At 56.8% G+C, this 25,565-nt stretch overlaps 3 protein-coding genes and 1 non-coding gene across 6 annotated transcripts; 2 read left to right on the top strand and 2 right to left on the bottom strand.

Moving 5' to 3' along the window:
* The first annotated feature begins 1,891 nt into the window (after positions 1-1,891).
* PHOSPHO1 (phosphoethanolamine/phosphocholine phosphatase 1) lies at positions 1,892-8,855 on the top strand. Of its 2 annotated transcripts, XM_074926679.1 has the most exons (4): positions 1,892-2,056; positions 4,047-4,149; positions 6,653-6,769; positions 7,609-8,855. In XM_074926679.1, exons 3-4 carry the CDS (start codon positions 6,725-6,727, stop codon positions 8,368-8,370), a joined length of 807 nt encoding a protein of 268 aa, XP_074782780.1. In that variant the 5' UTR covers positions 1,892-2,056; positions 4,047-4,149; positions 6,653-6,724; the 3' UTR covers positions 8,371-8,855. The 2 variants fall into 2 exon arrangements, with proteins under 2 accessions (XP_074782780.1, XP_074782781.1); XM_074926680.1 differs by lacking the exons at positions 4,047-4,149; positions 6,653-6,769 and having other exon boundaries at positions 6,830-8,855.
* Positions 8,856-8,967: 112 nt separating this feature from the next.
* On the bottom strand, positions 8,968-14,965 carry ABI3 (ABI family member 3). Of its 2 annotated transcripts, XM_074926678.1 has the most exons (9): positions 14,750-14,965; positions 13,500-13,667; positions 12,477-12,653; positions 11,770-11,852; positions 11,506-11,601; positions 10,948-11,120; positions 10,695-10,823; positions 10,373-10,498; positions 8,968-8,998 (listed from the first exon to the last, which is right to left on the bottom strand). In XM_074926678.1, the coding sequence occupies exons 1-9, from the start codon at positions 14,864-14,866 to the stop codon at positions 8,973-8,975; spliced, it is 1,095 nt and encodes a 364-aa protein (XP_074782779.1). In that variant the 5' UTR covers positions 14,867-14,965; the 3' UTR covers positions 8,968-8,972. The 2 variants fall into 2 exon arrangements, with proteins under 2 accessions (XP_074782779.1, XP_074782778.1); XM_074926677.1 differs by having other exon boundaries at positions 8,968-10,498; positions 14,750-14,964.
* A 1,423-nt stretch (positions 14,966-16,388) lies between these two features.
* Positions 16,389-20,175, top strand: GNGT2 (G protein subunit gamma transducin 2). The gene is made up of 3 exons (XM_074926825.1): positions 16,389-16,604; positions 17,669-17,758; positions 18,128-20,175. Exons 2-3 carry the CDS (start codon positions 17,675-17,677, stop codon positions 18,251-18,253), a joined length of 210 nt encoding a protein of 69 aa, XP_074782926.1. The 5' UTR covers positions 16,389-16,604; positions 17,669-17,674; the 3' UTR covers positions 18,254-20,175.
* A 656-nt stretch (positions 20,176-20,831) lies between these two features.
* Positions 20,832-20,903, bottom strand: TRNAQ-UUG (transfer RNA glutamine (anticodon UUG)). The gene has a single exon. It is a non-coding gene; the product is annotated as a tRNA-Gln (tRNA).
* Between the last annotated feature and the right edge of the window lie 4,662 nt (positions 20,904-25,565).

The raw sequence follows: 25,565 nt of genomic DNA, 5'->3' as shown, positions 1-25,565 counted from the left end.
GTGCAAGGAGATCCAACACGGGTGGTCAGCTTGATTTTTGTGGGGGCTACTGAACTAGTCTTAACCAAAGTTGTTGTATGGGCCGCAGGATGGAAATAAAGCAGGGCAGGGACGTGGACCTTGTGGGTTTAGGGTTGCTCATGTGCTGTTGCAATCCACTTGGTGAAAAAAACAGGACAAACTTGGAGAGAAGAGTGTGCATCAGTGTGTTTCTTGTTGTAGCACAAGGATGTTACACCCATGACGGGGAATCCGTGTGTTCATAAGAAGGTTGCCTGTCTATTCAGGGGTTGCCAGGAGCCAGGTCAGCCCAATGCAGAAAGCGCTGTCCTCACTTGCTCTCCGGGGTTCTTAACAGTGGAAAATCACTGGGATACAGGATCACCCTTGCCAAACTCCTCCATCTGTGATGTTTCTGGAATGATCTTTGCCCCGCTGCCTTTCAGTGGGAAGGAGACAGAAGGCAGCTCGGCATTTGCCCTTTGGAGTTTCCCACTTGCCCTGTGCCCACTGACAAATCGCTTGGACACGTCTCCTGGGTTAACAGGAGCTGCTGGAACTCCAAAGGCGAGCGGGGTGGGGGACGTGAAAGGAGAAACAGCAAAACCCACGCAGTGCAGAGGAAACAGGGTGTGCTCTGCATCAAAAAGCCAGAATGTCTCAGACTAAATAGATGATAAAATATTTCCTTGATAACCCAGGGCTGTTTCTCAGGAGAGGCGGGTGACTGCAGGCAGCTGTCGGTATGTAAAGGTCGGTGTCCCAACGGGGAGCAAGCGCCGTTAAGAAAGGTCTCGGAATAGCAACAGTTTGGCTGCAGAAATGCTCAGAGCTCTTCTTGGGCTGGGGCTGGAACTGAATTTTGCCGAAATGGGGGAAACTTTAGAACTTTGGGGACTATGACTTGAAGCACCAGGGCAACGTGGCATTGCCCGGAGCGGCCAGCCCAGGGCTGAGGGCCCTTGTCCAGCCCACAGAGGTTGCAGAAAGCTCTGGGGTTTCTGCAGACCTTTTGAATTGTTTGCGTCCTTCCATTCTTAGACATTTTTAATTAAAAGGCAAGACAAAACCCAACCTCTGGTGGTCTCTTAACTACATGTTTTTAAGGCCCTGCTGCTGTGTCCCCTCCCTGCCCACACCCTCTGCCTCCAGCCTCTGAACAAACTGCCCTTATTTTTTTATCACAAGCGACTGGTACGAACGAGACGCCAAAGCTGCCACTTAAACCACCCCCCCGGAGCCCAGGAGGGTATTTTTGGGCTGTGGACACACTTGCTGGAGCTGCCCTGCTCGTGTTCGGGCCTCGCACCCTGCAATTCCCTGTCCCGGGGCAGAGCCGGCACCTAAAATTATCCTCAGCTCCACACACACACCCCCCCCCCGCCCCGGCTGCGGGCAGCGGCGGGGCCGGAGCCACCGGGGCCGGGCGGGGGGGGGCTCGGTGTGGCCCCTTCCCCCGGAGCTGGAACGGCGGAGCTGCCTTTTTGGGGAGCGTTTTTGTGGTTTGGGGGTTTATTTGGTTCCCTGAGCCTCTTGGCCTCGGGGACTTCACGCTGCGCTCAGCCCTTATTTTGGGGCAAAATCCCCCTAAAATGGCTAAATTACAAAATGGCTCCGTTGGTTATTTCTAGGAGTTGGGTGGGTTTTGCCGGTTTTGCAACTTTGGGGAGCAAAGCGCTAGCGCGGTGTTAGCGGGGGGGGGGGGGGGGCAATAGCGCGTTTCCCAACTCCGCCCCGCCGGGTAAGGGCGTGGCTCCCTCAGGCCACGCCCTCTGCTGCGCGCCGGCGCGGCTGCCATTGGCTAGGCGGGTGGTGACGTACGAGACTGCGGTGGTTCCGCGGGGCCGCGCCGCGGCTCCGTTTGCGTCGCCTTAAAGGGGCCGCGCTCGGGGCAGCCCCGGCAGCGGCGCCGGTCCCGCCGCACCGGACCGCGTACCCGCCGCGCCGCCCTCCCGAGCCGCCGGTGCCCGGCCCCGCTCACGGTCGAGACCTCCGGGCTGCCGCCGCACCCACCGGCACCGGCGCGAACCGGGCGCTCCCGGGAGGTTCCGACCCGGTAAGGAGGCTCCGGGGACTGATCAGGCGTGAGTCTGTACCGGCCCGGCCCGTACCGGGAGCTGCCGACCTGGCAGGAGGCTCCGAGGACCAGTGCGGTGGATGTTGGCACCGGGAGATGCCCATCCGCTAACGGCTGGTGCCGGTACCGGGAGGTGCCCACTCGGTGGGGGTCTCCGCTGGCTGCGGCGGCTGGCGCCGGTACCGGGAGGTGCCGATCCGGTAGGACCCTGCGGGCACCGGGGCGGCTGGTGCCGGTACCTGTGGGTCCCCACCCGGTTGGACTCCCGGAGGACCGGTGCCGGTACCGCGAGGTGCCGAGCGGGCAGCAGCCTCCAAGCACCGATCGTGCATGAGTCAGCCCCGTTGCGGCTGTCACCGGTACCGGGAGGACCCGAGGAGTGGCCGGGCGTGAGTCGGCACCGGTCGCTCTCACCGGGCAGCGGGCTGGGACTCGCCGGTACCGGAGCCAGCCTCTGGCAGTCCCGGCACCACCGGCCGCAGGGAGCCGACACCGGGCTGGCACCGGTGCCCCGGAGGGCGAGAGGCCGCGGGATGCGTGTGCCCGGCGGCGGGTCGGGCAGTGCCACCGCAGGGGCGGGGGCAACCGGGGTCTGGTTTTGGACTCCCACAAACGAGCCGCTGATCTGGCACCCACCACCTGCCAGCCGCAGCGTTTTGGGGCCAAAACCACCTGTTTCAGGCGGGTTTTTTTGGTTGCAAAAGCAGAGAGCTCCGGCCCTGACGGCTGCAGCGGGAGCCCTTGGCTGCGGTAACGCCGCGGCTTGCTGGCAGGCGGCAGGAAAAATAAACACCGTAAAAAAAAAAAAAAAAAAAAGGAACATCCCCATAACCCGAGGTGACCGGCCGCGGCGTCGCAGCCGTGCGGGTGGGGAGGGTGAGCCCCAGCCCCGGGGAGGGTGTTCCCGTCCCCGTTCCCCCTTCCCGGGGGATTTGGGGTGAAGCAGGAGCCGCGGAGCACAAGAAGAGGTGAGGTGGCCCCTCGGTGCGGGGAGGAGGGGGTCGGGGCTGGCTGAGATGCCCCTCCGAGCTCATCTCTCTGGTGGTTTGTTCTTAATTTGTTCGTTTGCTTCTGCTCCGGGGGCTCTGTGGACGCCCAGGGCTGGGAGCGGGTCAGGTTTTATTCCAGGAGTGGTGAAATTGTCTCACGATCCCGATGACGTGCTTGATGGTGCTGGGGAGGGAGGGGGGGTGTTCCCCCACCTTTGCTTTTGGGGCAGCAGGACTCTGTTCTCTTGGTTTGTCCCTTCATACCCTTCTGGGGGGGGGGGGGGCGGACAAACAAATCTGCCAAAGATCAGTGGTTGGGTTTTGAGTTAAAATTAAAACCAAATATGTTTTACACCCCAGAAGCATCAAATGGGGTTTTTTTTAAGGTTAAAAACAGGCAAGAGCAGAGTACGCTGGGGTATTAAAACAGCCCAGGGACTGTGCCTGCAGTTGGGAAATGCCCCCGTGTCCCCTCGCTTTTGAGGCTCCGCAGTTCCCAGCTCCAAAATCGGGTGCTGATCCCCGGCCACGCTCACTTGGGTGCGACGGGGGCTCGCACAGGGCCTGATCCTGCGGCGGAGGGCGGGTGCGTAGCGCAAGGCTGCTCCTCTCCCTGCAGCTCATCCCGCGCTGACCCCGGTGCAGGATGAAGCCTGGGGAGGTCTGTGGGGATGCGCAGCAAGGGCTGATCCGCAGAGATAACGGGGGCAAGGAATACTGCCGGGCTTCATCCTTCCCTCCCTGGGCCTCTTCAGGGCAGAAGGATCCTGGGGATGGCTGGAGGTATTGCCAGAGGGGAAGAAACCATCAAGATTTGGAGAATAAACTACCCTGGGAAATTATTCTTGCCGTGAGCCCAGCAGCTCACCCCTTTTACCAGGCATATTTTGACCCTCATCCCGCATTCAGTTTGTCTAAGCCTTTCCGTTTGACACAATTAATGAGCAAATATCTGTTTTATTTTCTGTTTCAACATTCAGGCTTTGCATAATGTTAGGAAGCGCGGCCGCTTTTCTTTTATTTTGGAGGGAGTCCCTTTTTTGCAGAAGGTGGACGGACGCGCTCCCGGGAGACAGCCGCCGGGTGAGTCATCTCCGTGCAGAAATAGCTCTGCTGGGAGCCGTGACAGGGTCCTGCAGGGATTTCACTTCTCCCTACCCCGGATGGAGCCAGCTGCTCCGTCCCACGCCGCTAGCGGTGTGCCCACGGGCACTGCCGGCTCCTGGCTGCATAGAACGAGGTAATTTAGGGCTGGCAGATTTGCTAAGTAATTTTTTTTTTTTTTAATTTTTTTTTTTCTCTCCGCTCCCCTCCTACGCAGGGCAGAGTCAGGGTTTGAGGTGGCTGCTGCCAGACCCCACAGCTCAGCCTGCTCGTCTTTAGCTGGAGAGGATGAGTGCTGGGTTATTCCGTCGCTCCTAACCCTGGTATTTCCCTTTTCTGTGACGTAAGGGGAAAACAGCACATGGGGATGTGATTTGCCCAGTAGCTCCCAGAGGCCAGTGGTGAGAAGTCCCATCCTAGACCTTTATTCTTTATCATTTATAAATAAAGCTGGCTGAGATTTTAATTTCTCCTCTGCATAAAAGCAGTGCACATTTAGAAACAATTAATAGCAGCGTTAGGGATGGCTGAGAGCAGGAGGAGGCTCTTGAGGAAGCGTGGCAGGGATGCTCCAATCTCCTGCTGGTAGATGGGGGCAGCAATTGTCCAAGCTGACTTCACGGATTATCATTTTCCTTAGAAATCCTTTAGAAAATGGTCCGGTGGCCTCTCTTCTCCCCCACAACCCCCGAAGGGGAAGCAGCCCAAGGGGTGCTTGGCTCAGAGCCCTGGGCTGGCAGTGCTGGGGACACTGGGGCAAGGAGCCCTCTGAAGCAACTGGTTTTGTTTTCCAGCCCTTGGGAGCGGCTGGATTTATCCTCGCTGGGGCTGTGGGTGCCCACGGTGCTTCGGGGAGAGCAAAGTGATGCCAGGGAGGTGGAGAGGGGAGGTGGGAGCTTGCAGGGAGCTCTGCTGAGGACAAGTTAACGTGAGATCAGGGTGGCTGATGCTGCTTCCAACCTTGTACCGGTCAGCTCGCGAAGGAGACAGAGCTAAAATAAGCCAAAAGAGACCAAACTGGCTTTTCCCCAGCTCATAGGTCAGGTTTATATGTACATAACATTAATTCAGGAGAGTTGGCTAAATGAAAGGTGTTTGAGCAACCTCAGCCCCCATAGATTGCATGTTTGGGTCCGTGTTTGCCCTCATCTGCCCGAAATCCAAGCTGTGTGCTGTTACCCTTTCCCGTTATGCAAAATGCAAAAACCTTGGGCCCAGAAGAGCTTTTTGAGGGGCAGGTTAACTCCCCATGTCCATGTCATCCCTTACAGCCACCCGTAACGGCGTCCAAGAGGTTAACCAGCCATTCCAGGGCTCTCCCTGTGCTGCTGCAAAATCTGCTTAAGGCTTAGACCCGAATTATTTTCTCACCTCTGGCAGCTTTTCAGAATATAATGATGAAAATTACAATTACTCTTCCACATTTAATCTTTTTTTTCTGTTTTGCTTGGTTTGGACCTGAAAATCGTGGTGGCTAATGCCACTCCCAGACTGGCTGTAGCATTATTTGGCTTCAGCTGATGTCTGTAAATAAACATCAGCTTTTGATGAAAGCTTCTACAAAGAAATAACTAGTGTTTGGCTTGAAGGTTTCACAAAAAAGTCGCTTTTACAAGATTTCAACCCAGGGTTTAATTTTGAGTGCCCGCTTCCCTTTGCAGTATGCCACCTTGGAGTTGCAGTTGTGGTTTATTATTTTAGCAGAGTCATGAATCGTATTTGTGCCCAAAATAGTTTGATGCTGGGCTTCAAACCAGACAAATCCCACACAGATCACCTTCAGAAGAAAAATTCTTCCTGTTGTCATGCTGATGACAAAAAAATCATTGAAATCCTCCTAGCCCCAGCTAAGGTGAGCTACTGGTGGCCAGTTAAAATTTCCCGTGTCCCAGTGTGCTGTTCCTCCCGCTAACCCATCTGGCTGAGTTTCCAGTCGGATTTGGCTGCGAGGTTGGGGTTTTTTTGAGGTTTCCCACCTCTCTGCTTTGATGGTTTTGGACCACAAGAGGTCGGCAAAATTCAGGAGACATAACCCGGGCTCTGCCTTCGCTCTGGGGCAGCAGACGGGCACATCCTCACTGGAGCTGCCTGGGCACCCGGTTTCATTCCAGGATAATTACTGCATTAAAAGAAACACCCCAAACTAATTATACTGGAAGAAAATCAGGGCAATTTTGGAACAAGGTGTGTGTTGCCGGGGTTTATTGCCGAGACATTCTGCTGGCTGCTTTCACATGCTGCAAAACCCGGGCGCTTGGGGGAATTAAGAGGGATCAGAAGCATTAAACGGGCTCTGCCTGCTCACCCCTCTCTCCGGAGACTCCTTTAATTCCTCCGTTCATGGTACGAAAGGTTCCGAGCTTGGGAGGTCACTGCAGGACGTAGAGCCCAACCGTGCCATTTGGTTGCTGTGCCCAAAGGTGGCAGCTGGGGAAAAACCCAAGCCATTAACCAAACTCCCCCGTTTTTTTGTGATTTTCAGCCAGGAAAGCAGCTCTGAGAGCCCTCAGCGCTGCCTTCAGCAACACGCTGCCTGCAGAGGGATGGTCTTAAAATGAAAAGGTGCTGCGAGGGCGTTGGGCTGCCATGCCTGTTTAAGGTCAGTGCCATCCCCACCCACCCTGTCCTCTCTGAACGGGGCTGTCCCCTCTTTTCTCAGGGGCAGGGAGCGGGAATTGGGTCCCCATTCTGCAAACCTCTGGCCACAGGCGGCGCGGGAGCAGCCGGGAGGTGAGCGGGTGCTGCCGGGGCCGTGGTGGCTTTAGCCAAGGGGAGCGGGTGGGCACCGGGAGGCTGGGCTGGGGCTCACTGGCTTTGCACTGTGTTGGCAAAGTGGGTTTAGTCTGGGTTTAGAGCAGGGCAGGAGGTGGCTCTGAGTTATCCCGGGCTTTTCAGGAGCCTGCAGAGCCCAACCCAGGGGGAAACTGCATCCGGGTGATGGAGCAAAAATCAACCTGCAAAATATTTTCCTCTGTTGGGAAGAGCCATGGTTGTCCTGGCAGCAAGAGGCATCTGCAGGGACACAAACCCCTTTTCAGAGGTGGGACAGGAGCAGGTTGGGGGGGTAAACACACACACACACACCCCGCCCTGCATGAAACACCCCGAGGCTCAGTCTGTCCCCGCGTCCCTTGGGAGGACGCGTGCGGCAGCCGCTTGGCACAGTGACCGCCTTGACTGCAGGAACAGGATTAGCAGTGACAAAATGATCTCTTTATAGGCCGGATAAACGCCTTAGGGCCAGGACTGAGGTATGTCAGCAGGGGATTAGCCCCCCTCCTCAAGTCCAGCTGGGCTAATAAGCTGCCTGGGGTAAAGTAGCCAAGGGGCATCGCTGCAGGGCTGGCAGCCTCTTGCTGCTGTGGTTGCCACCATCACTGTGTCACGTCTGAAGCAAAGTGTGACCTAATGGCTGGGCGTTCTCCTCCCACCTCACAGGGTGTTGGTATGGCCAGTCCCCGGCCTCCCAAATATCTCCTCGTCTTCGATTTCGACGAGACCATCATCAATGAGAACAGCGACGACTCCATCGTCCGGGCAGCGCCGGGGCAGGCACTCCCAGAGCACATCCGACAGACCTTCCGCGAGGGCTTCTACAACGAGTACATGCAGCGCGTCCTGGCCTACATGGGGGACCAGGGGGTCAAGATGGGGGACTTCAAGACTGTCTACGAGAACATCCCCCTGTCCCCCGGCATGCCGGATCTCTTCCAGTTCCTCTCCAAGAACCACGAGCTCTTCGAGATCATCCTCATCTCCGATGCCAACATGTTCGGCATCGAATGCAATCTGAGGGCAGCCGGTTTCTACTCTCTCTTCCGCAAGATTTTCAGCAACCCATCCGGCTTTGACAAGAGGGGGTACTTCACCTTGGGGCCCTACCACAGCCACAAGTGCCTTGACTGCCCGGCCAACATGTGCAAACGCAAAATCCTAACGGAGTACCTGGCAGAAAGAGCCCAGGAGGAGGTGGAGTTTGAGAGGGTCTTCTACGTGGGAGATGGTGCCAATGACTTCTGCCCTTCCGTGACTTTGACTTCAGCTGATGTGGCTTTCCCGCGGAAGGGCTACCCCATGCACCGCATGACCCAAGAGATGGAGAAGAAGCAGCCTGGAACCTTCCAGGCCACTGTTGTCCCATGGGAGTCAGCCGTGGAAGTTGCCCGCTACCTCCAGGAGATCCTCAAGAAGAAGTGTTGAGGATGGCTTGGAAGAGACTTGCTTCCCATAAGCAGCTGGGAAAGGAGAAGCTTGGTGGGGGGGGTGTCACGTCCTGTACCCCACGCTTATCAGCACTGCTCGCTCGGCCCCCACGCGTGGGTTGCTTTCCTGCCTTTCCTCTCTGAGCTCCTTCCTCCCCGGTGATTAAAGCACTTTCTCTAGGTTCCCCCTTCTCCCCCTGCCATGTTGAGATGAAGCCTTCTCTATGCAGCTCGGACATCTACTCCAGCGTGGGTGTTTGCTCACATTAATGGTGATTGGTTTTTGTTGTTTGTTTGGGGGTTGGGTTTTTTTTTTCCCTTTTGACTTCACAAAAGACCAGAAGCCAGCTCCCGACACGGGCTGAGCCCTGCACATGCTTCCTCCTGCCTTCATCCCCCTCGCCTGCCCAACCTCTGCCGGCCACGCCAGGAGCTGCGTGCCGTTGCCTTGAACCTGATGCTCGAGGCCTCCTTGCCTCTTCATGAGCCCACTGGAAATTTAATCCAGGAATTTCGTGCTGCCTGGGCTCCCCGGTTTGCCCTCCGCACCCCGCCTGGGCAGGGCAGCCTCTGGCTCAGCTGCTGAGCTTTGTGATGGAGTTAATTGTCCCTTGAGACTTTATTCTCTGAAAAAAAAAAAAACCACCATGAGGAGAGGAACAGAAAACCTTTTGGAAAGGCGGTACTTTGGAAAAAAAAATCTCCTCTAGCTCATCCTCACCCACTTGCCCAGGGCACGGGCACAGCAACCGCATCCCGCTGCGGGGAGGAGGACCTGCCCTTGCCTTCCACTTCCATCCTCTGCTTCTGCTTCCAGGGAAAAACGTCCCCCCAAAACAGCCCCAGGGTGAACAGATTCCTTCTGGCCCCGAGCCGCTACCACTCTGTCTTCTTGTGTTTGCTGGATCCTGACTCCCCTTACCCCGGGGAGGGGAATTTCCCTCCTGAGAGGTGCCGAACCTCCTCGGGGAGGTGTGGTGGTGCTGTAGCATTTCTCCTGGCATTGGGATCCCGGAGACCAAACCCCCACACACACCCCATACCCCCTTGTCCCACTGCAGTATTAATTGCCCCTTCTAATTGCACTCTGCAGGGGGGACCTACAGTATTCGCTGCTCTCTGGTGTTGGCTTCTCCTGGATTTATCCACAGCCTTACCGGCCCCTGAGGGTGGCTCGTAATTCCTCTGAAGTGTAGAAACCCTGACAGCAAACCTGAGCAGTAAGGAAATAACCAAAGCAGCCCTGAGTTGTTCCTCCTCTATTTCATTTCCCCCTTCTTTGTTCTTCCTCCTCCGGACCCTGTTCAACTGTGTGGAACTTAAAGCCATGGAATTAAAAAGAAAAAACATATATATGTATATAGATGTATATCTATATATTGCAGATACACAAGTTGTTTGTATCCAGGACATAAACCTGGGTGTGAAACGGCTCTCTGAGTTGCACCTACGTGTTGTTTCTCTTCCCTGGGCTGCTGAAAGCTGGGGGGGCAGCGTTGGAGGGGGAGCAGCAGAGCAGGGCCAGGCTACAAGCAATGCTCTGCGGGGGGCCCTATGGGGACCCCCTTTGGTGCAGGATTGGGGCCTGGCTCATCCCCCTCCGCCTCTCGAGCTGATGGGGACAGCGGGTTCCCTGCGGCCACAGCTCCTCCTCGTCCCTGTGGGCGTTTGGCCTCGCCTGCTCTATCTGTGCTTTGGTCCTGTGCCCCTGCAGCGCCCCAGTGCTAAACCTTCCCAGCACCGCCCGCAGCCAGTGGTGCTGAAATTAAAAAAAATATATATATATATAAAGAGGATGGGAGAGAGACTGGGCAGGGGGATGCTGCGGGCACTGGAGGCAGCCCAGGCGAGGGCTGAGCTGTGCAAAGTCGCCGTTCAAATGCCCGAGCAGGAGCAGGATGCGGCCAAAGCCGGGCAGGTGATCCAGGGTGGGGGGTACAGGGGGGTGCTGCCCGCCACCGGCGCTCAGAAGGGCTCCACGTAATTGCCAGGGAAGAAACCTGCTTCCTCGCCCATGACTCCCTCGCACCAGCCGTCCGAGTAGCGCCGCGTGACGAAGAGGAGGGTGCCGGGCTGGAAGGAGAGCTCGTTGTCCTTCTGCCGCGTGTAGGGGTAGAGGGCCACCACTGCGAGGAGGGAGAGAGGGGCCATGGAGCCCAGCAAGGCCCCCCCCAGGGGGCAGGGTGCCACCGGGAAGGGCAGGAGGGGGGGATGTGAGCCCAGCAGACCCCAGTGTCACTGGTTGTCCCAGCCCTGGCCCGTGCCGGGGCTCAACCGCAATCCCCACGGCAGAGATCAGGAGGATGTGGGGGGCCACCGTACCTTTCTCCAGGTAACTCTCCGGGACCCAGGGGGGGTCCTCTGCGGCGGGCGGTGGCGGCAGGGCCAAGTCCTCAAAGTCAGGCAAAGCTGGTGGTGGCGGTGGCGGCAGCGGCTCGAGGTCGTTGGGGGCTGCGAAACCCCCTCAAAAATCAGTGAGGGATGAAGGGCACCATGGGCGGGTGGGGCAGAAGGCACATGCAGCCCCCCCACCCCCCAAGTCCAGATAAGCATCCCTGGAGCACCGAGCACTCACCTGGGGGGATGAAGTCCAGGGGGGGCACAGCCAGGTCCCCCGGTGGGCGCAGCTCCCCCGGGAGAGGGGGGGCCGGCGGGATGGCGGGCGGTGGGGATGGCCCCGCCGGGGGGGGCAGCAGCGGTGGCGGGGGGGGGACACCTTCACCGGGGGCTGCCGGGGCTCCGCTCGAGCTGAGGGTGGAGAGGTGGTGGTGTCGGGGGGGGGGCGGGGGCTGGCTGTGCCCCCCCACTCTTTGAATACAGACACTTGCCCTATGCCAGGACGAGGTGGTCACCGTGTGGGCAGGAGATCCTGGCGCCCGTGTGCAAACCCTGCACAAACCCTCTCCCCGCTCTGTGCCTCGTTTTCCCCATCAGGGACCCTCTCCCATAAGAACATATTTTAACTCTAGAGACAAACAAGCCCCAAGTAGCAAATCCCCCACTCCCACCCCCCCGATTTTTCATCAAAACCCCTTTGCAGCAAAACTTCCCCCGAGCAGCAGAGTGACGGCGACTGTCCTGGGCTCCCGTGACCCCCCCAGGCCCTCCCAGCACCCCTGGGCAGCGCCGGCACCTGACGGATATCAGCGAGGAGGTGGAGGAGGCCGCAGAGAGCTTCCCCTCGGGGACCACGGGCGGCTGGATGGGCTCGGGGACGCGGGTGCTTCTCCTGGGGGCAGAGAAGCTGTTGAGCCCCCAGCCCGGCTGGGGACCCCGATGGCAGCAGCACCGGGGTGAGCCCGCGGTGCAGCCTGTGGCTCTGTCCCCCGCCTTGTCACCTGCTTGGTGACACAGACAAAGCCCCCAACCCCGCACCCATCTCCACCCACAGCCTCACCCCAGGGTGCCCACGGCCTGCGCCGCCGACTTGATCCCCTTCCGAGCCAGGGTGCCGGTGCGGGACAGCTGGGTGCTGTGGTCCTGCGGGCACAGGGAGACACGGAGACGCGACGTGGCCGCGGCTGCCCCACAAACTCATTGCACCCCAGAGGGCTGCGACTCCCCCCTTTCCTCCCCTCTCTGGGGGAAGCAGCACCCCGAGGTCTCTGCTGGGCCCCCCTCCGACCTCGCCGAGCGGAAGGAGCCGCCGGCGCTGGGGTGCGGAGGCGGCCGAGAGGCGCCCGGCACCGTGGGAACCGCGGCCCCAGCGCCGCCACTTCCCCTCCAGCCCCACGGCAGCTTCACCGGGGGGTTCGTGCCTGCGAGGCTGCCGAAACCACCCCCACCCCCCCGTCCTGTGGGCGCCTTCCTGCCCCGGTGGTTTCGGTGCTGTGAAAGATATCACAGGGGTGAGAGCATCACGGCTCAGCGCTGGCATTTGCCATGCGGTTTGTGCCTCAGTTTCCCTCTGCTGCATTGGGCCATGTCCCCCCTCCTCGAGCTGGGACCACTGAGCGCCGGTGGGATGAGGCCCGGAGTGGGCTGCGGGGCACGGACAGACCCCACTTCTCCCTCAAGGAGGGGTTTGAGCCCATCAGTGCGATTGTGGGGACTGAGAAAGCCCATCCAAGCCCCTGCAGGCCATCCCCCTCGCCCTGGGCTGACCTTTATCCCGTGGCCGACGTCATCCAGGACGTTGAAGTTGAGGGGTTTCCTGTAGTAGGGCTCCAGGCAGGGCGGGCTGGGGGGGGCCATGATCTTCTGGTAGGATGGGAACCTCTTGCTGACGGTCAGCGAGCCGATCTCCCGGCGAGACACCTTCTCCTTGTGCATGTCGACCCTCTGCGGAGCTGACATTGTCCCCACCGTCCCATCCCAGGTTCTCCCCACCTCCAGCTGCCCCCTTCAAGTCCCACTGCCCTTCCCAGCCGTCTCCCTGCCTGCAAGGGAGGGGTTTCAGGGAAGGATCAGGGTTGAACATGAACCCCCCCAGCCCAGGCAAAGCCAGGGGGACAGATCCTGCTCTGCTCCAGCACAGCAGAGCGAGCGATGCCCTTGATGCCACCACAGCAGGTTTGGCCCTTCCTAAAGCAGCAGATGGGGGGACGGGGCAGTTGTGGGGGTGTGGATGAGTGAGCCTTGACCAGCCCATAAGCTGTTTTCCTGCTGCTTCCAGCATGACCACAAGGTCCCGTCTCCTCCTGTGGCTGGAAAGGCTCCAGGCGGCTTCCAAGTGCCAGGAAGAGGGCGGGTGGCCCCGAGACTCCACATCGGTGTCCCAAAGCTCAGGGAGGACAAGGCCAGGCCACAGCGAGGGGAAAGCGCAGCAGCCAGGCCAACACCCTGCGCCCCAACACTCCACTTCGGCTCCTCTGAGATTTCCTGGGCGATTCCCACAGTCCCCTCCACTGGGATTTTCAAGTGCCCAGACTGGGAGAACAACCCAGAGACCAGTTTCTCAGGCCCAGTTGGACTCATCCCCTCCGTGATGCCTCGGGTGACCCCACCACGACCCAAAGAGATGGTCTTGCATTGCCACTGCAAGGTGATGCTACGGGGAGCTGACGGGCTCTTGAAGCTGCAGGGAAGGAGGGTTTCAGCCCCTTCGAGCTGCCCAGACCCCCTTGCCCAGTGCCCACCCCCTTCTCAGGACACAAACCCCAGCACTGGTCAGAGGAACGTCCCTACCTGGGCCACGCAGCCAACGTCGGCCTCCACCTTCCGCAGCTCGGCCGCCTGCAGGTCCAGCAGCCGGAGGAAGGCAGTGGCCAGGCTGCTGACCTGGTACGTCACGCTGGCCAGGGACTGCGTGCTCAGAGCCATCGTCTCCTCCAGCGCCTTCTGCTTGTCACTGGCCTGGAGGGGGAAACCCAGACGGTCATTCGAGCCCACCCCATGCGGCCACCGCTGCCGTGGACCTTCACGCTGGAGTCACACGATAGCAGAGATGCTTCCTTCTGCTTTCCAAATGCATCAAACTTCCTCCGGCTCTGCCGGCAGGACACACGGGCCAGGCAGCAGCACTTGGCTTTTCTAGCACCAGGGATTCACCAGGATTCCTCCCCAGGATGCTGCTGGTTCGGCTGGTGCTGAGTGCCTGGCACAGCCTCCTGCCAGGCATGGGACAGTCAGCTGTGTCACCATTCAGCCAGGCATGGGACAGTCGGCTGTGTCACCATTCAGCCAGGCATGGGACAGTCGGCTGTGTCACCAGTCAGCCAGGCGTGGGACAGTCGGCTGTGTCACCAGCCATGCTGGCGACGGTGTCTCTGAGTAGTTCAGCACGTTTCCCCTTCAGCTCCGTGCTGGCAGATCCAACCCCATGGGAGCAGCTTTGGCTGGAGCCAGCGGGGCCACTGACACGGGCTCTGCAGAGCCCACAGGGATCCCCCCAGCCAAGACACCCTCCCCAGCAAACAGGGCCAGAACAAGCCTTTTCCCTCCTATTTTATCCCAAAAGCTCCCGCCCCCCCTTCTCTCAGACAGAGAGGAGGAGGAGGAGGGATGCTGATGGCGGCAGAGCTCCACACTTGCTCTGCATGTGCAGGCACCCAGCTCGCCCCTGCCCTGCCAGGAGGCACCTCTGAAAGCCTGGGGACAGCCCTGGCAGGGCTGATGTCCCTTGTCCCCTCTCAAGGCTTCTCCAGAGGCACCAAACCACCAGAGAACTCTCCCTTCACCCCAAACCCACCCCGAGAGCCGAGCAGAAAAGCTGCAGTGAAGCAAGAGGGGAAACCGAGGCACAAGAAAATAAAAACAGCGGCAGGCGATGCTCGGTAGGAAGCTAAGAGGGAGGGTCAGGACCCCATCCCCGAGGGCAGAACCTTCACCGTCACCCACCAGCCACCCCCCTGGGACCACCATCGCACCGGGGCTCCATCCCCAGCCTCACACCCAGCCCCAAAGCTCGCCCCACGGTGTCCCCGTCCCCCCCCCACCTGCAGGTAGTTGCTCTCGCAGTAGTCGGCGACCCTGTGGAGGTTGCAGTGGTGGTCGCGCAGGACCTGCCGGCCCGCGGGGATGTCGCGCTGCTGCAGCTGCTCCAGCTCCGACATGGTGCTGGGCTCAGCTCCCACTTCCTCCCCGGCCGCCTCGGCGCCGCGTTTTGAAGCTCGCGGCGGTGCTGACGCAGGGCCCGTGGGCGCCGTGGTGTCCCCGTCCCCCCTCCCCGAGGGACACCCCGTGAGCACGGAGCCCACCCCAGAGCCACCTTCACATCTTGGCCCTCTGGAGAGCTGGGGGTGGTGAGGAAAAGTTGGGGGGGGGGGGGGGGGAGAGGGCCAGTGGGGAGGAAGGCAACGTAACCCCAGCCCCGTGGGGGATGTGTTGGGGGGCAGCCCCGGGGGTCACGCCAAGGGGGCAGGGGGTGAGTGTGGGTGAGGTGGTGAAGGATGGGAGTCACGGAGGAACTGGCGGTGCAGGGCGGGGGGTGAGCAACAGAAAAAGATCCTGACCCCCATCTCTGCCACCTGCACCCACCCTCCACGAGCCGCTGCCGCCCTCCCGGTGGGTGTGGGGCTGAGCCGGGCTGGGCGGCAGCCGGGGGGGGGGGGGGGATTCCCTTCCCCTCGCCTTTATCAGCTGGGCAGGAGATAGAGCCAAGGGCAGCGTGTCCGCTGCCAGGTCCTGGAAAAGCCCCGTGTGCCCCGGGCACCCCCCACAGCACTGTCACACGCAGGATCCTTCAGGTTGGAAAAGCCCCTCGGGATCATCGAGTCCAACCCTCGGCCCGACTCTACAAAGTTCTGCCCTACCCCACATCCCCCACAGCTCATCCCAACGGCCCTTAAACCCCCCCAGGGATGGGGACTCCCCCCTCCCTGGGCAGCCTGTTCCACTCTCTGACCACTCTTGCTGGGAAACATTTTTTCCTCCTGCCCAGCCTGAGCCTCCCCTGTTGCAGTTTCAAGCCGTTCCCTCTTGTCCTGTCCCTGATCCCCTGTGACCTGTCCCGGTCCCCCCGACCTCGCTCAGCTCAGCGGGATGTGACAAGTGACCCCACGGAGGTGCCGTCCTTCCCTCGCCTGGGACAAGGCGTCCTTCTCCCTGCTCTGCTTAACAACCTTTCACACCCCCACGGGTGAGGCTGTTTCGAGGACAGGAAATTCCCACTTCCCCAGTGCTTGGAAATCCCCCTCCGCCTCCTCCTCCCCAGGCAGGTCCCTCCTTGGGGCCTCCCAGACTCTGCCCTCAGCCCCAGCAACTTCACACCAGCCAGACAAGAGCAAAACCCACGTTAGGGCTCGGCCCTTCCTGAGCCCGCAGCCCCACCAGCACAAGGACAAGGGAAATGATGAATTTCCTCCAGGACCAGCCCAGCTCCTTACACCCTGAAGGACCAAGAGCCACCCGTGCTGCTCCCGGCCCCCGAGGAGGCTGCGCCAGCCCCCCAGAAGTGCTCTCACCCTCGCCCCCCTCCTCTCCATCCCCTCCTAAACTCGGGGAAAGCTGCTGCGATTCCTACAGGGCCAGTCCCTCCATCCCGGGCAGGGCAGGAGCTCAAGAGCTTCCCAGGTGCCCCAGCCCCTCCACCCCATCCTTCCAGCCCCTCCCCACAGCCCCAGCCCCGATTATCCTTATTTAAGGCTAATGCCCAACACCTGACCAGCTTATTCTCCTGAGTCTATTATCAGCTTAAGGCCCAAAGACATCTGCTCCCCACCACCCTTCCGGAGAGCTGACGGAGTCTTCAAGCCTGGAGCAAGAGAGCAAAGGCTCAGTCGACGGCATCTCCTCTCAGCTGCATCTCTGAACATCCCCACCGCTGAGAGGGGCAGCGCCTCATCCCCAGAGGTAAGTGGCTTTGCTCCCTCCAGGTACAAATGGCATCGTGGGGTCCAGCCGGTTTGGGAGCCTCCGCTCCGTGGCTGTGCCACAGATTTTGGCTCCTCACGCTCTGCCACGAGCATCTCCCGGGGTGTCAACGGGGAGAGAGAGGCACCAGGCACGCACACCACTGCAGAAAACCAGCAGTGTCTGGGACACGAAAGCTTGACACCTTCCAAAGCAGGGCCAAGGCATATTTTGGCTGAATCACATTGACTTTATTTAGAAGGTTGTGGCTATGCTTTCAAACCCAAGTTTTAACACAGGAACAGATCTCAGCAGCACAAACCAGCTGTGTGGGAATCTCATCTAATCCTTGGATGGGCTTTTGTGAAAAAAAGAGCTGGGCTTTTCCAACCCACACAGCCTCAAAAGCTTTCAGTCACAGCAAGCAACGCCTCTGCGTGCAAATAGGCAAGGTGACAGCAGTGAAGGGGCCATAATCCATGTTATCACTTACCTGAGGAGAAAGCACAAGGAGGGGAGAGAAGAAAAAAAAAGGAGAAAAGATACTTAATTCCTCAGAAAACTTGCATCTTGCCCAGGCACCGGACACTGATGAGGAAGGTCTAGTTTGCAGATCTGGGCATCCAGGTTCTCCCCTGAGGCTCCGACAGCTCCAAGGCAGCAGCTTTTCTCCCGGCTCAGCCAGCCCCACTCAACTGGCCACTCGTGTCCTGGGGAAACAGCCTCTGTGGTAGCCAAGACCCCTCTAAAAACCAGGCTGGATCCTCCTCCACTGCCCCCGAACTGCATCTGTCACTCGATGTGCCTGCTGAGAACAAGCAAACGAAAATCTGGGTACAGCAGATGTTGCAAGAAGGGTTTTTGAAAGGTGCCTGAAAGGTGTCTTCTCCCGCCTCTTTTTTTTTTTTTTTTTTTTTTTTTTACCACCAGCCCATCTCTCACTGTGGGGGTAGCTGAGACATTAGTGCTGTTTGCAACTCTGTCACAGGGCCAAAGCAACAGTCCTAATGTGTCTTAGAAGCCCAGCTCTACATTAATAACGAGCCGTTTCCCCACGGTTACAGGGCAAAATGGCTCAGGACATGACAGAGAAGGAGCTGCTGAAGATGGAGCTGGATCAGCTGAAGAAGGAGGTGAAGAACGAGAGGCAAATGGTGAGTCTTCCACCCAGAACACAAAAGGGCTGTTCCCTGGGGTAACTTTTGGGCCTGATCATGCTGCAAAGAACCACAACCCCTGAAATTAAACCTCAAACACAGGCAGAAGCATGTGCACTCGCACCTCTCCCCTCAAGGCAAACATCCCCCTCAGGCTCAGCCTCATGCCCCAGAGCCCAAGGACTGCAGCCCCGCACCCAGCGAGGTGCCTGTAGCACCCTGGGGCTGCTGGGTGGGGTGGTCGTGGCCACGGTTCCCCTCTCCGGGCTGTTCAAACGGGTTTGTAGGGAGCTGACGAGCGGGAGCGCAGCTCTGCGGTGAGGATTCCATCCCATAACCAACACGGAGCGTCTCCTTCCCCGGCAGGTCTCCAAGACTGGCAAAGAGATCAAGGAGTACATCGAGTCCATGGCGGGCGAGGACCCGCTGCTGAAAGGAGTCCCCGAGGACAAGAACCCCTTTAAGGAGAAGGGTGGCTGTACAATAAGCTGATCGCCCCCGCGGCTGTCACTGCCGGGCACGGGGATGTTCCCGTGTGGAAACCAAGACTGTCAAAAATCTGCTTTCCCTGTAGTCTGACTTCAGCACTGGGGAGTCCAGAACCAAAGCGTAGCACATCTAAACTATGACAAAAGGAGAAAAAAAAAAAAAAAGAGAAAAGAAAAAAGGAAAAAAAAAAAATTACCCCACTGCCACCGGAGATGAGGTTCAGCAGCCAGCACAGTGTGTGCTTTTGGGCTCTCATGGCTGATCTATATTTGACTTCCTGCAAGCAAAACTTCTGCATTTTTAGCAGCCAGCAGCAAACTGGGCTTTAACGAAAGCACAGAACTGCGTCTGGTCTCACACTTCTCCAAGCAGCCCAGTGCTGAGCCAAGCCCCCCCCCTTGCTGCAGAAAAGCCTCCCAGCAGCACTTTGCTCAAGTCGGTCCTTCTCGGTGCCTCAGTTTCCCCACCTGGCAGAGGAAAGCAATACTCACCGCATTGTTTTGGGACTTCCAGGGGTTTGAAGCTTTATTCTCTTTACTCCTACTCTGTTGATCACCGCTCGCACCCACCAGGCAGCTGGCAGGGAGCAGGGCTGGGTGGGCTTCCCCCAACGCAGGGTAGAGCACAGGCAGGAGCGAGGCCCCAGGCAGCTTGTTCAAACCCTCACCCTGCCTCTGAGTCTCGCTTCCTCCACCCCTGGAAAGCCCCTGGCAGCCGTGGGAAAGCAAGCCCAGGGCTGTCAGGTCCTGCCTGTGACCCTGGTGGCTCTGAGCAGTTGCCTCTGCTTCACCCCCAGCTCCCCTCTGCCGCTGCCACCGGGCCCCATGCGGGCAGAGGGGCTGCACGTCGCGGCCCGCCGTGTCCCGTCAGTGATGGGGATGACTTGGGACAGGCAGTTTGCGGGGGGACAGCAGCTCCCTGGAGCAAGACAGGACTCACAAAGCCCTAAGCTAGCAATGCCAGGCCCTAAACCTCCTGCTCCCCAAGGCAGCTCTTTTCTAGGACAAATTTCATCCTCTGCTCGGTAGAAAAAAAACCACATCAGCTGGGGCACAGCCAGCTTCCGAGGTCAGCAGGGTGATACTTCAGGGAAGATTTGTGGGGTTTGGTTTTCTGGGGTGTTAGGATTCTTTTGTTCTTGTTTGGGGTTTTTTAAATCCATCACAGCTACATATTCTTTGGGGAAAAACTCTCCAAACTTCCCCAATCAATATCAAACAGAAGCAGCAGCTCTTTTTTCTTTCTCAGAGTCCCTCAGGTCCTGCTGCAGGCTGTCCCCATCCCACTTCTGCTTCATGCTAGCCCACCTCTGACACAGCAGCAGCCCTCAGGCCCACAGTGAAACTCCCCTGGGGCTCAGCGCGGAGGTTACACACGTCCCAGGGCAGATTTACACACAGAGTAAGACGACAGCCACAAACTCAAGGCAGAAACAAACCTCTTCCCCCCCCCCCCAGTGTTTGGGAAGAGACGATGGTGCAGCAGGTACTCGCTGCGGGTTGGGAACGGTGTGGGGTTACTGGGACACCGGGGTTCCAGGAGCACGTGGAGATGGGCCTGGGACTAGTTTCAACATGGCACTCGCAAGGAAATTGCTTTTGACCCCACTTGGAGCAGCGTTTTCCTACCTGCTGGTCTCATGGATGGGCCAGCCCAGCTCAGCCCGGTGTCCATGGGGCTGGGGGGGACCCCTTGGCACTTCAGCTCCAGAGACACCCCAAGGTCGGGGGTTCCCTGGCAGAGGACTGACACAAGGAAGAGGCTTTTCCTCAGGCAGGGGGTCTCCGTCACTCCTTGCAGCCAGTACCTCCGCTCCGTGTCCTTGTCTAGCCATAAAAAAAAAAAAAAAAAAAAAAAAAGACAAAAATAAATGTGGTGGTGGTTTTGTTCTTTCCTGCAGACGTTAAATAAACCCACCAGCTCGACCATTGCCTCTGTCTTTCCTGCGGCGGCGAGGGGCAGGGTTGTGAGGCCGCTGGCTCAGCCTGGGCCTGGCTCTTAAACCAAAGCAGAGCAGCAGAGCCCGGTCTGCCTAAACCAGGGTGATAACCCCATCGGGTTCCTGGTGCTCAGTAGGGATTGACCCGTTAATCGGCTGGAAACCCGCGTCAGAGCCGGCTAAACCACTGCTGAAGGGATTTAGGGCGACCCCGGCCTAACGGCGGCTTAAGCCAAGGCCAGGCCTTCAGTGCCGATTGCCCACCCGCGGCCGCGAACCCGCGGCCGAGAGTCGTCGCTTCATTACAACGCGTTGGGAGGCGGGACGGAGCGCGCTTACAGCCAATAGAAACGCGGGTAAGCGAGAATGTCATCCCGCGCGCCCAATCAGCGCTGGGAAGAGGGAGAATGGGAGGGGGCTGCCGGCGCATGCGTAGCGAAGTGCCGACGCCCCCGCACAAAATGGAGCCCGGCGGGAGGAGGCAAGGCGGTGTTAAAACCCACCCCCAGCTCTCCCTTCCCGGTTCGTAGCCGCCACCCTCCGCATTTCCGAAAGCGGCGGCCAAAAGTTTTTTTTTTTTAAAAAAAATTAAAATATAAAAATACACCAAAAAAAAAAACAAAAAACAAAAAACAACCCGCGAGGTCCCACCGAGATTTGAACTCGGATCGCTGGATTCAAAGTCCAGAGTGCTAACCATTACACCATGGGACCGCTACGTGGACAACTCGGCCTCGTGCTCTCAGTCTATTTCTTCGCCCACGGGGGAAATTTTCACACCCCCCCCCAACCCTTTGAATCCCGTTTTGGGTCCCCCCCATCACCCCAGGGGCAGCCTCCGGATCCTCCCTGGGGGGCTCAAGGGCACCGAGAGCGACCTTCGGTCGCTCTCGGTGCCCTTGAGCCCCCCTGGAGGATCCGGAGGCTGCAGCATCCCGATGGAGGGGGTGTGGTGGGTGGGTGTGTGTGTAAACATCCCCACCCACAAAAAAAAAAATCCATTAATTATTCCTCCAACCCCCCCTTAAATCACGATACTGGCCCCATTCGGGTGCTACCGGCAGCAGCGAGAGGCTGGGATATCCCCCAGCTTCGCTGCTCCTCATCCTCAACTCTCAATAATCGTTGCCTCACGGGGTTTTTTTTCTCTCTTTTCCTCATTTATCCGCTTCCTTTCTCCATTTATCCCTCTGTTTCCCCTTCCTTTCTCCCTTAGTTCCCCTTCCTTCCTCCCTTTCTCCCCCCTTCCTTAATCCCTTCATCCCTCTACTTCCCCCTCCCTTCCTCCCTTTATCCCTTATTTCCCCTTCCTCCCTCTATTTCCCCTTTCTTCCTCCCTCTATTTCCCCCTTCCTTCCTCCCTTCATCCCTTATTTCCCCTTTCTTCCTCCCTTCATCCCTTATTTCCCCCTTCCTTCCTCTATTTCCCCTTTCTTCCTCCCTTCATCCCTTATTTCCCCCTTTCTTCCTCCCTTCATCCCTTATTTCCCCCTTCCTTCCTCCCTTCATCCCTTATTTCCCCTTTCTTCCTCCCTTCATCCCTTATTTCCCCCCTCTTCCTCCCTTCCTTCCTCTATTTCCCCTTTCTTCCTCCCTTCATCCCTTATTTCCCCCTTTCTTCCTCCCTTCATCCCTTATTTCCCCCTTCCTTCCTCCCTTCATCCCTTATTTCCCCTTTCTTCCTCCCTTCATCCCTTATTTCCCCCCTCTTCCTCCCTTCATCCCTTATTTCCCCTTTCTTCCTCCCTTCATCCCTTATTTCCCCCCTCTTCCTCCCTTCATCCCTTATTTCCCCCTTCCTTCCTCCCTTCATCCCTTATTTCCCCCTTTCTTCCTCCCTTCATCCCTTATTTCCCCTTTCTTCCTCCCTTCATCCCTTATTTCCCCCCTCTTCCTCCCTTCATCCCTTATTTCCCCTTTCTTCCTCCCTTCATCCCTTATTTCCCCCCTCTTCCTCCCTTCATCCCTTATTTCCCCCCCTCTTCCTCCCTTCATCCCTTAATTCCCCCTTCCTTACTCTATTTTTCCTCATTTCCCCCCTTCTCTCTTTTAACTCAATTCCCCCCTTTCTTTCTCTATTTTTTCCTCTATTCCCTCCTTTATTTCTCTATCCCCCCCCCCTTTATTTCTACCTTTCTTCCTCCCCCCTACCCCATATAAACACACAAAACCAGTATAAGGTGGGGTTTTTTTGCTTGTTTGTTGGTTTTTTATTATTATTATCATTTTTAAAAATGAAACAGTGGAGTAAAGCGGTTTGTGGCAAAAAAAAAAAAAAAAATCCAAAAAAAAAACAACCCGCTGGAAGAGAAATGGAGCCCACGTCCATCCGTAATCCCAACTCCACATCCAAGCCAACAAACTGCCTCACGCGAGGGGACAAGGGAAGAACACGGATTAGAAGAGGCAAGGAGGAGAGGGAGGGGGGAAAGGGCAAAAAGAAACAAATCAGCTGAAAAGAGGAAAAACAATATCATTACAGAAAAGTACAATTTTTTTTTTTCTGAATAGTCTGAAATTGTATTGGGGCAGCTGCCAGTAGAAGCAGCACCCTCGGGTGCACCCATCCGGTGGATGAGGAGGTGCTGGGTGCTCCCGGAGGCAGGGTGCAGAGTGATACAGCACCCCAACTTCAGCTCGATCACCCCCCTCATGCTGCCATCAACCCGCTGCTGCAGTCCTGCCCCAAAAAGCTGCTAGGAAAAAAAAAAAAACCCAAACCAAAAAACAACCATCGACTGCAATTCCGCCAGCAAAAAACTAGGGTTCAGCCCCACCGGGCTGGGGGAGCGAGGAGGATGGAGGTGTACTGCTGATGAAAGAAGTAAATATCCAAGTTCAAAAGGAAAAAAAAAAAAAAAAAGTCATGGAAGATAGAGCATTCAAAAAAAAAAAAAAATCAGTCACAACCAAACATTTCGGACTGCTGAGGTCTGGAGCTTTTACAACTAATGACCACTTTAAAGTGAAAAGAAAGCCCATAAATTCTATTTTTAAAGAACATTTTTCTTTGGAAAAAAGAGAGTAATTTTTTTTTTTTTTTTTTTTTCCCCTAAACTACAGCATGTGGAGTTGCCACTACCTAGTTTTTTTAATCTATTGTCGCTAAGAGGTAGATAAACAAAAATGAATTGGTTATATATAAGGTCGTGCCCCTGGGTTTGACGTGCGGTGATGCTGAGGGACTCCACGGGCACCGGCCGCTCGGGGCTCTCAGGAAATCTCGGGCTTCACGGGGGGGGGGGGGGGGATTTTGCCTCCTCTGGAGCCACCAGAAAATTTGTCGGGTTTCGATTCGGCCGCAGGAACCGACAGAGGCGGCAGTGACACAGGGGGGAGTCACGGTTTAGGGCCAGATTTCCTCCTGAAGTCAAGGAATTTGATCCCGAGATTCATCCAGATGCGTTTTAAACGAACCGACGCGATTAAACTGCTGGGTAACAAACACTCGCACCAATTATGGCCATTTTAAGGGTTATTTTCTGCCCTGATTCTGGTCAATCCCATCAATTTTCCAGGATGTTCTGCCCAGCGCCATTCCCTGCCTCCCGTGGGCAGCTCTGCCAGGCTCGTGCTCCGGATCAGCCCTTCCCACCCCAAAACATCAGCGAACTCCTTCCCGCTGGACTTAAGTGTTTCTTTGCAGAGACCATTTCCCAAACTTGTCCAAAATTTAAAAAAAAAAAAAAAAAGCTTCAGTTCTGTTTCAGTTCTGTCGTACATCCCAACTCCTGGGGTTTAAATTATTAAATTCTTTTAAAAAAATTTTTTCTTTTTTTTTTTTTAAGCAAAAAAATCCCTTTCGCTGTTAGCTCGGGCTGATCGGCAGCACCCAAATATTATCCACAGTTCATAACCCACCGCTCTGCCACGCTGGCGGGTCCAGCAGAGCATCTCCCCCCCCCGCCGCCCACAGAGGTATTCAACAAAAAAACTCAAGAATTCTGTAACGTACAGTAAAGCAGCAGGGATCAAACGCACACCCCAGTCAGCCCAGGGCTGACTTTTGGGTCTGACTCAGCCCCCAGCCCATCCTGCCACCCTTCTGGCATCCTCCAGAGCCTTCCTCCTCGGCTCTCCTCTTCCTCCTCCTCCACCACACAGCTCTACCTAACCGCAGGGCATCGAACCAGGAGGTCAAAACTGCCTCCCCCACCACCAGTCGGGAGGGTCTCTGCTGAGCTCGGGGGTGCCAGAGGCCAGATCCTGCCGTGGGGGGTGATGAGGGACCCCCCCATCGGTCCCTCGGGGCTCCCTGTCAGCTCTGAGGTAGTTTTGTACGTGTACGTTTCCAGCTCGCAGCACCTGCACCGTCTCCAAAAAAAAAAATAATAAAAAATTCATGATTTTAAGAGCCTCTGGCTGGTTTTGCTCTGCTCTGAATCTCATCCACAATCACAAATGAGTTTAAAAAAAAGAAATAACATTTAAAAAAAAAAAAAATCAAAGAAAAATAGTAAGAAGAAAGGCTTATTCAACCGAATGGGGACGCATCTCTCTCTTCCCCACGCGCTGCCGATGTGGAGCCGCCGTTGGGCTTCCCGAATTAATTCCAAGCTTTGACCAGTTATTGCCAAGCACCTGCTCCGAGGCCACTTCCCAAGCGCCGGGTACCCGGCCCGTGGCCACCCACCTCCGACCAGCAGCTCGAAGCCTCCCGAGCCCAAAGCAGGGCTCGTTCCCACCGCCCCATCGCTGCTTCCAGCTCCCAAAGCCAATCCACAGCCAAATCCTGCACCCTCCGGCCGGGAAAGCCCACGGCCAGACTCAACAAGGCACAGCCCAAGCGGCTGCCGGGAGCCAGCGCGTTAGGAGGATGCTTAAATATTTCTGTGCCCTCTCAGGAGAATACACGTTTCACAGGATCACACCGATTTCATCCAAACAAAAGAAAAAGCTACAACGGAAAAACAAACAAACAAAAAAAAGAAATTAAAAACGATCAAAAAAAAAAAAAAAATCAGAACCCAAAAAAAACACCCCAACCCTCAGTTACTAAATTCTCCAAAAATAAGAAAGTTGCAAAAATATCAAAAGCCTATGTTGTGTGGACCAGCAGGGGACAGGGAGGGAAGACCTACATCAATAAAACGAAATTAAATTAACGTCTTCAACTGTCTTATAGCAAGTCTGCGTTTCTGATCTTTTTTTTTTTTTTCAGAGTCTAGAAAACACTCAAAATAGTTGAAGCTAGAAATTAATTTTTTTTTTTTTTTCTGGCACTGATTAACTACCTGACTAACTTTTACTGCTTTCTTCTTTTTTTTTTTTTTTTTTTTATTTAGTGCACTAAAAAAAAAAAAAATAAAACAAACCCAAAACCTAATGCCCAGGAAACAAAAAAAATGTAGCTTAGAGGCAGGGTTTTTTTCAGTA

Source organism: Athene noctua, chromosome 25 (genome assembly GCF_965140245.1).
Source record: "Athene noctua chromosome 25, bAthNoc1.hap1.1, whole genome shotgun sequence".
Taxonomy (NCBI): domain Eukaryota; kingdom Metazoa; phylum Chordata; class Aves; order Strigiformes; family Strigidae; genus Athene; species Athene noctua.
Note: the sequence above shows the minus strand (reverse complement) of the source record. Positions and strands in the feature narration are given on the sequence as shown.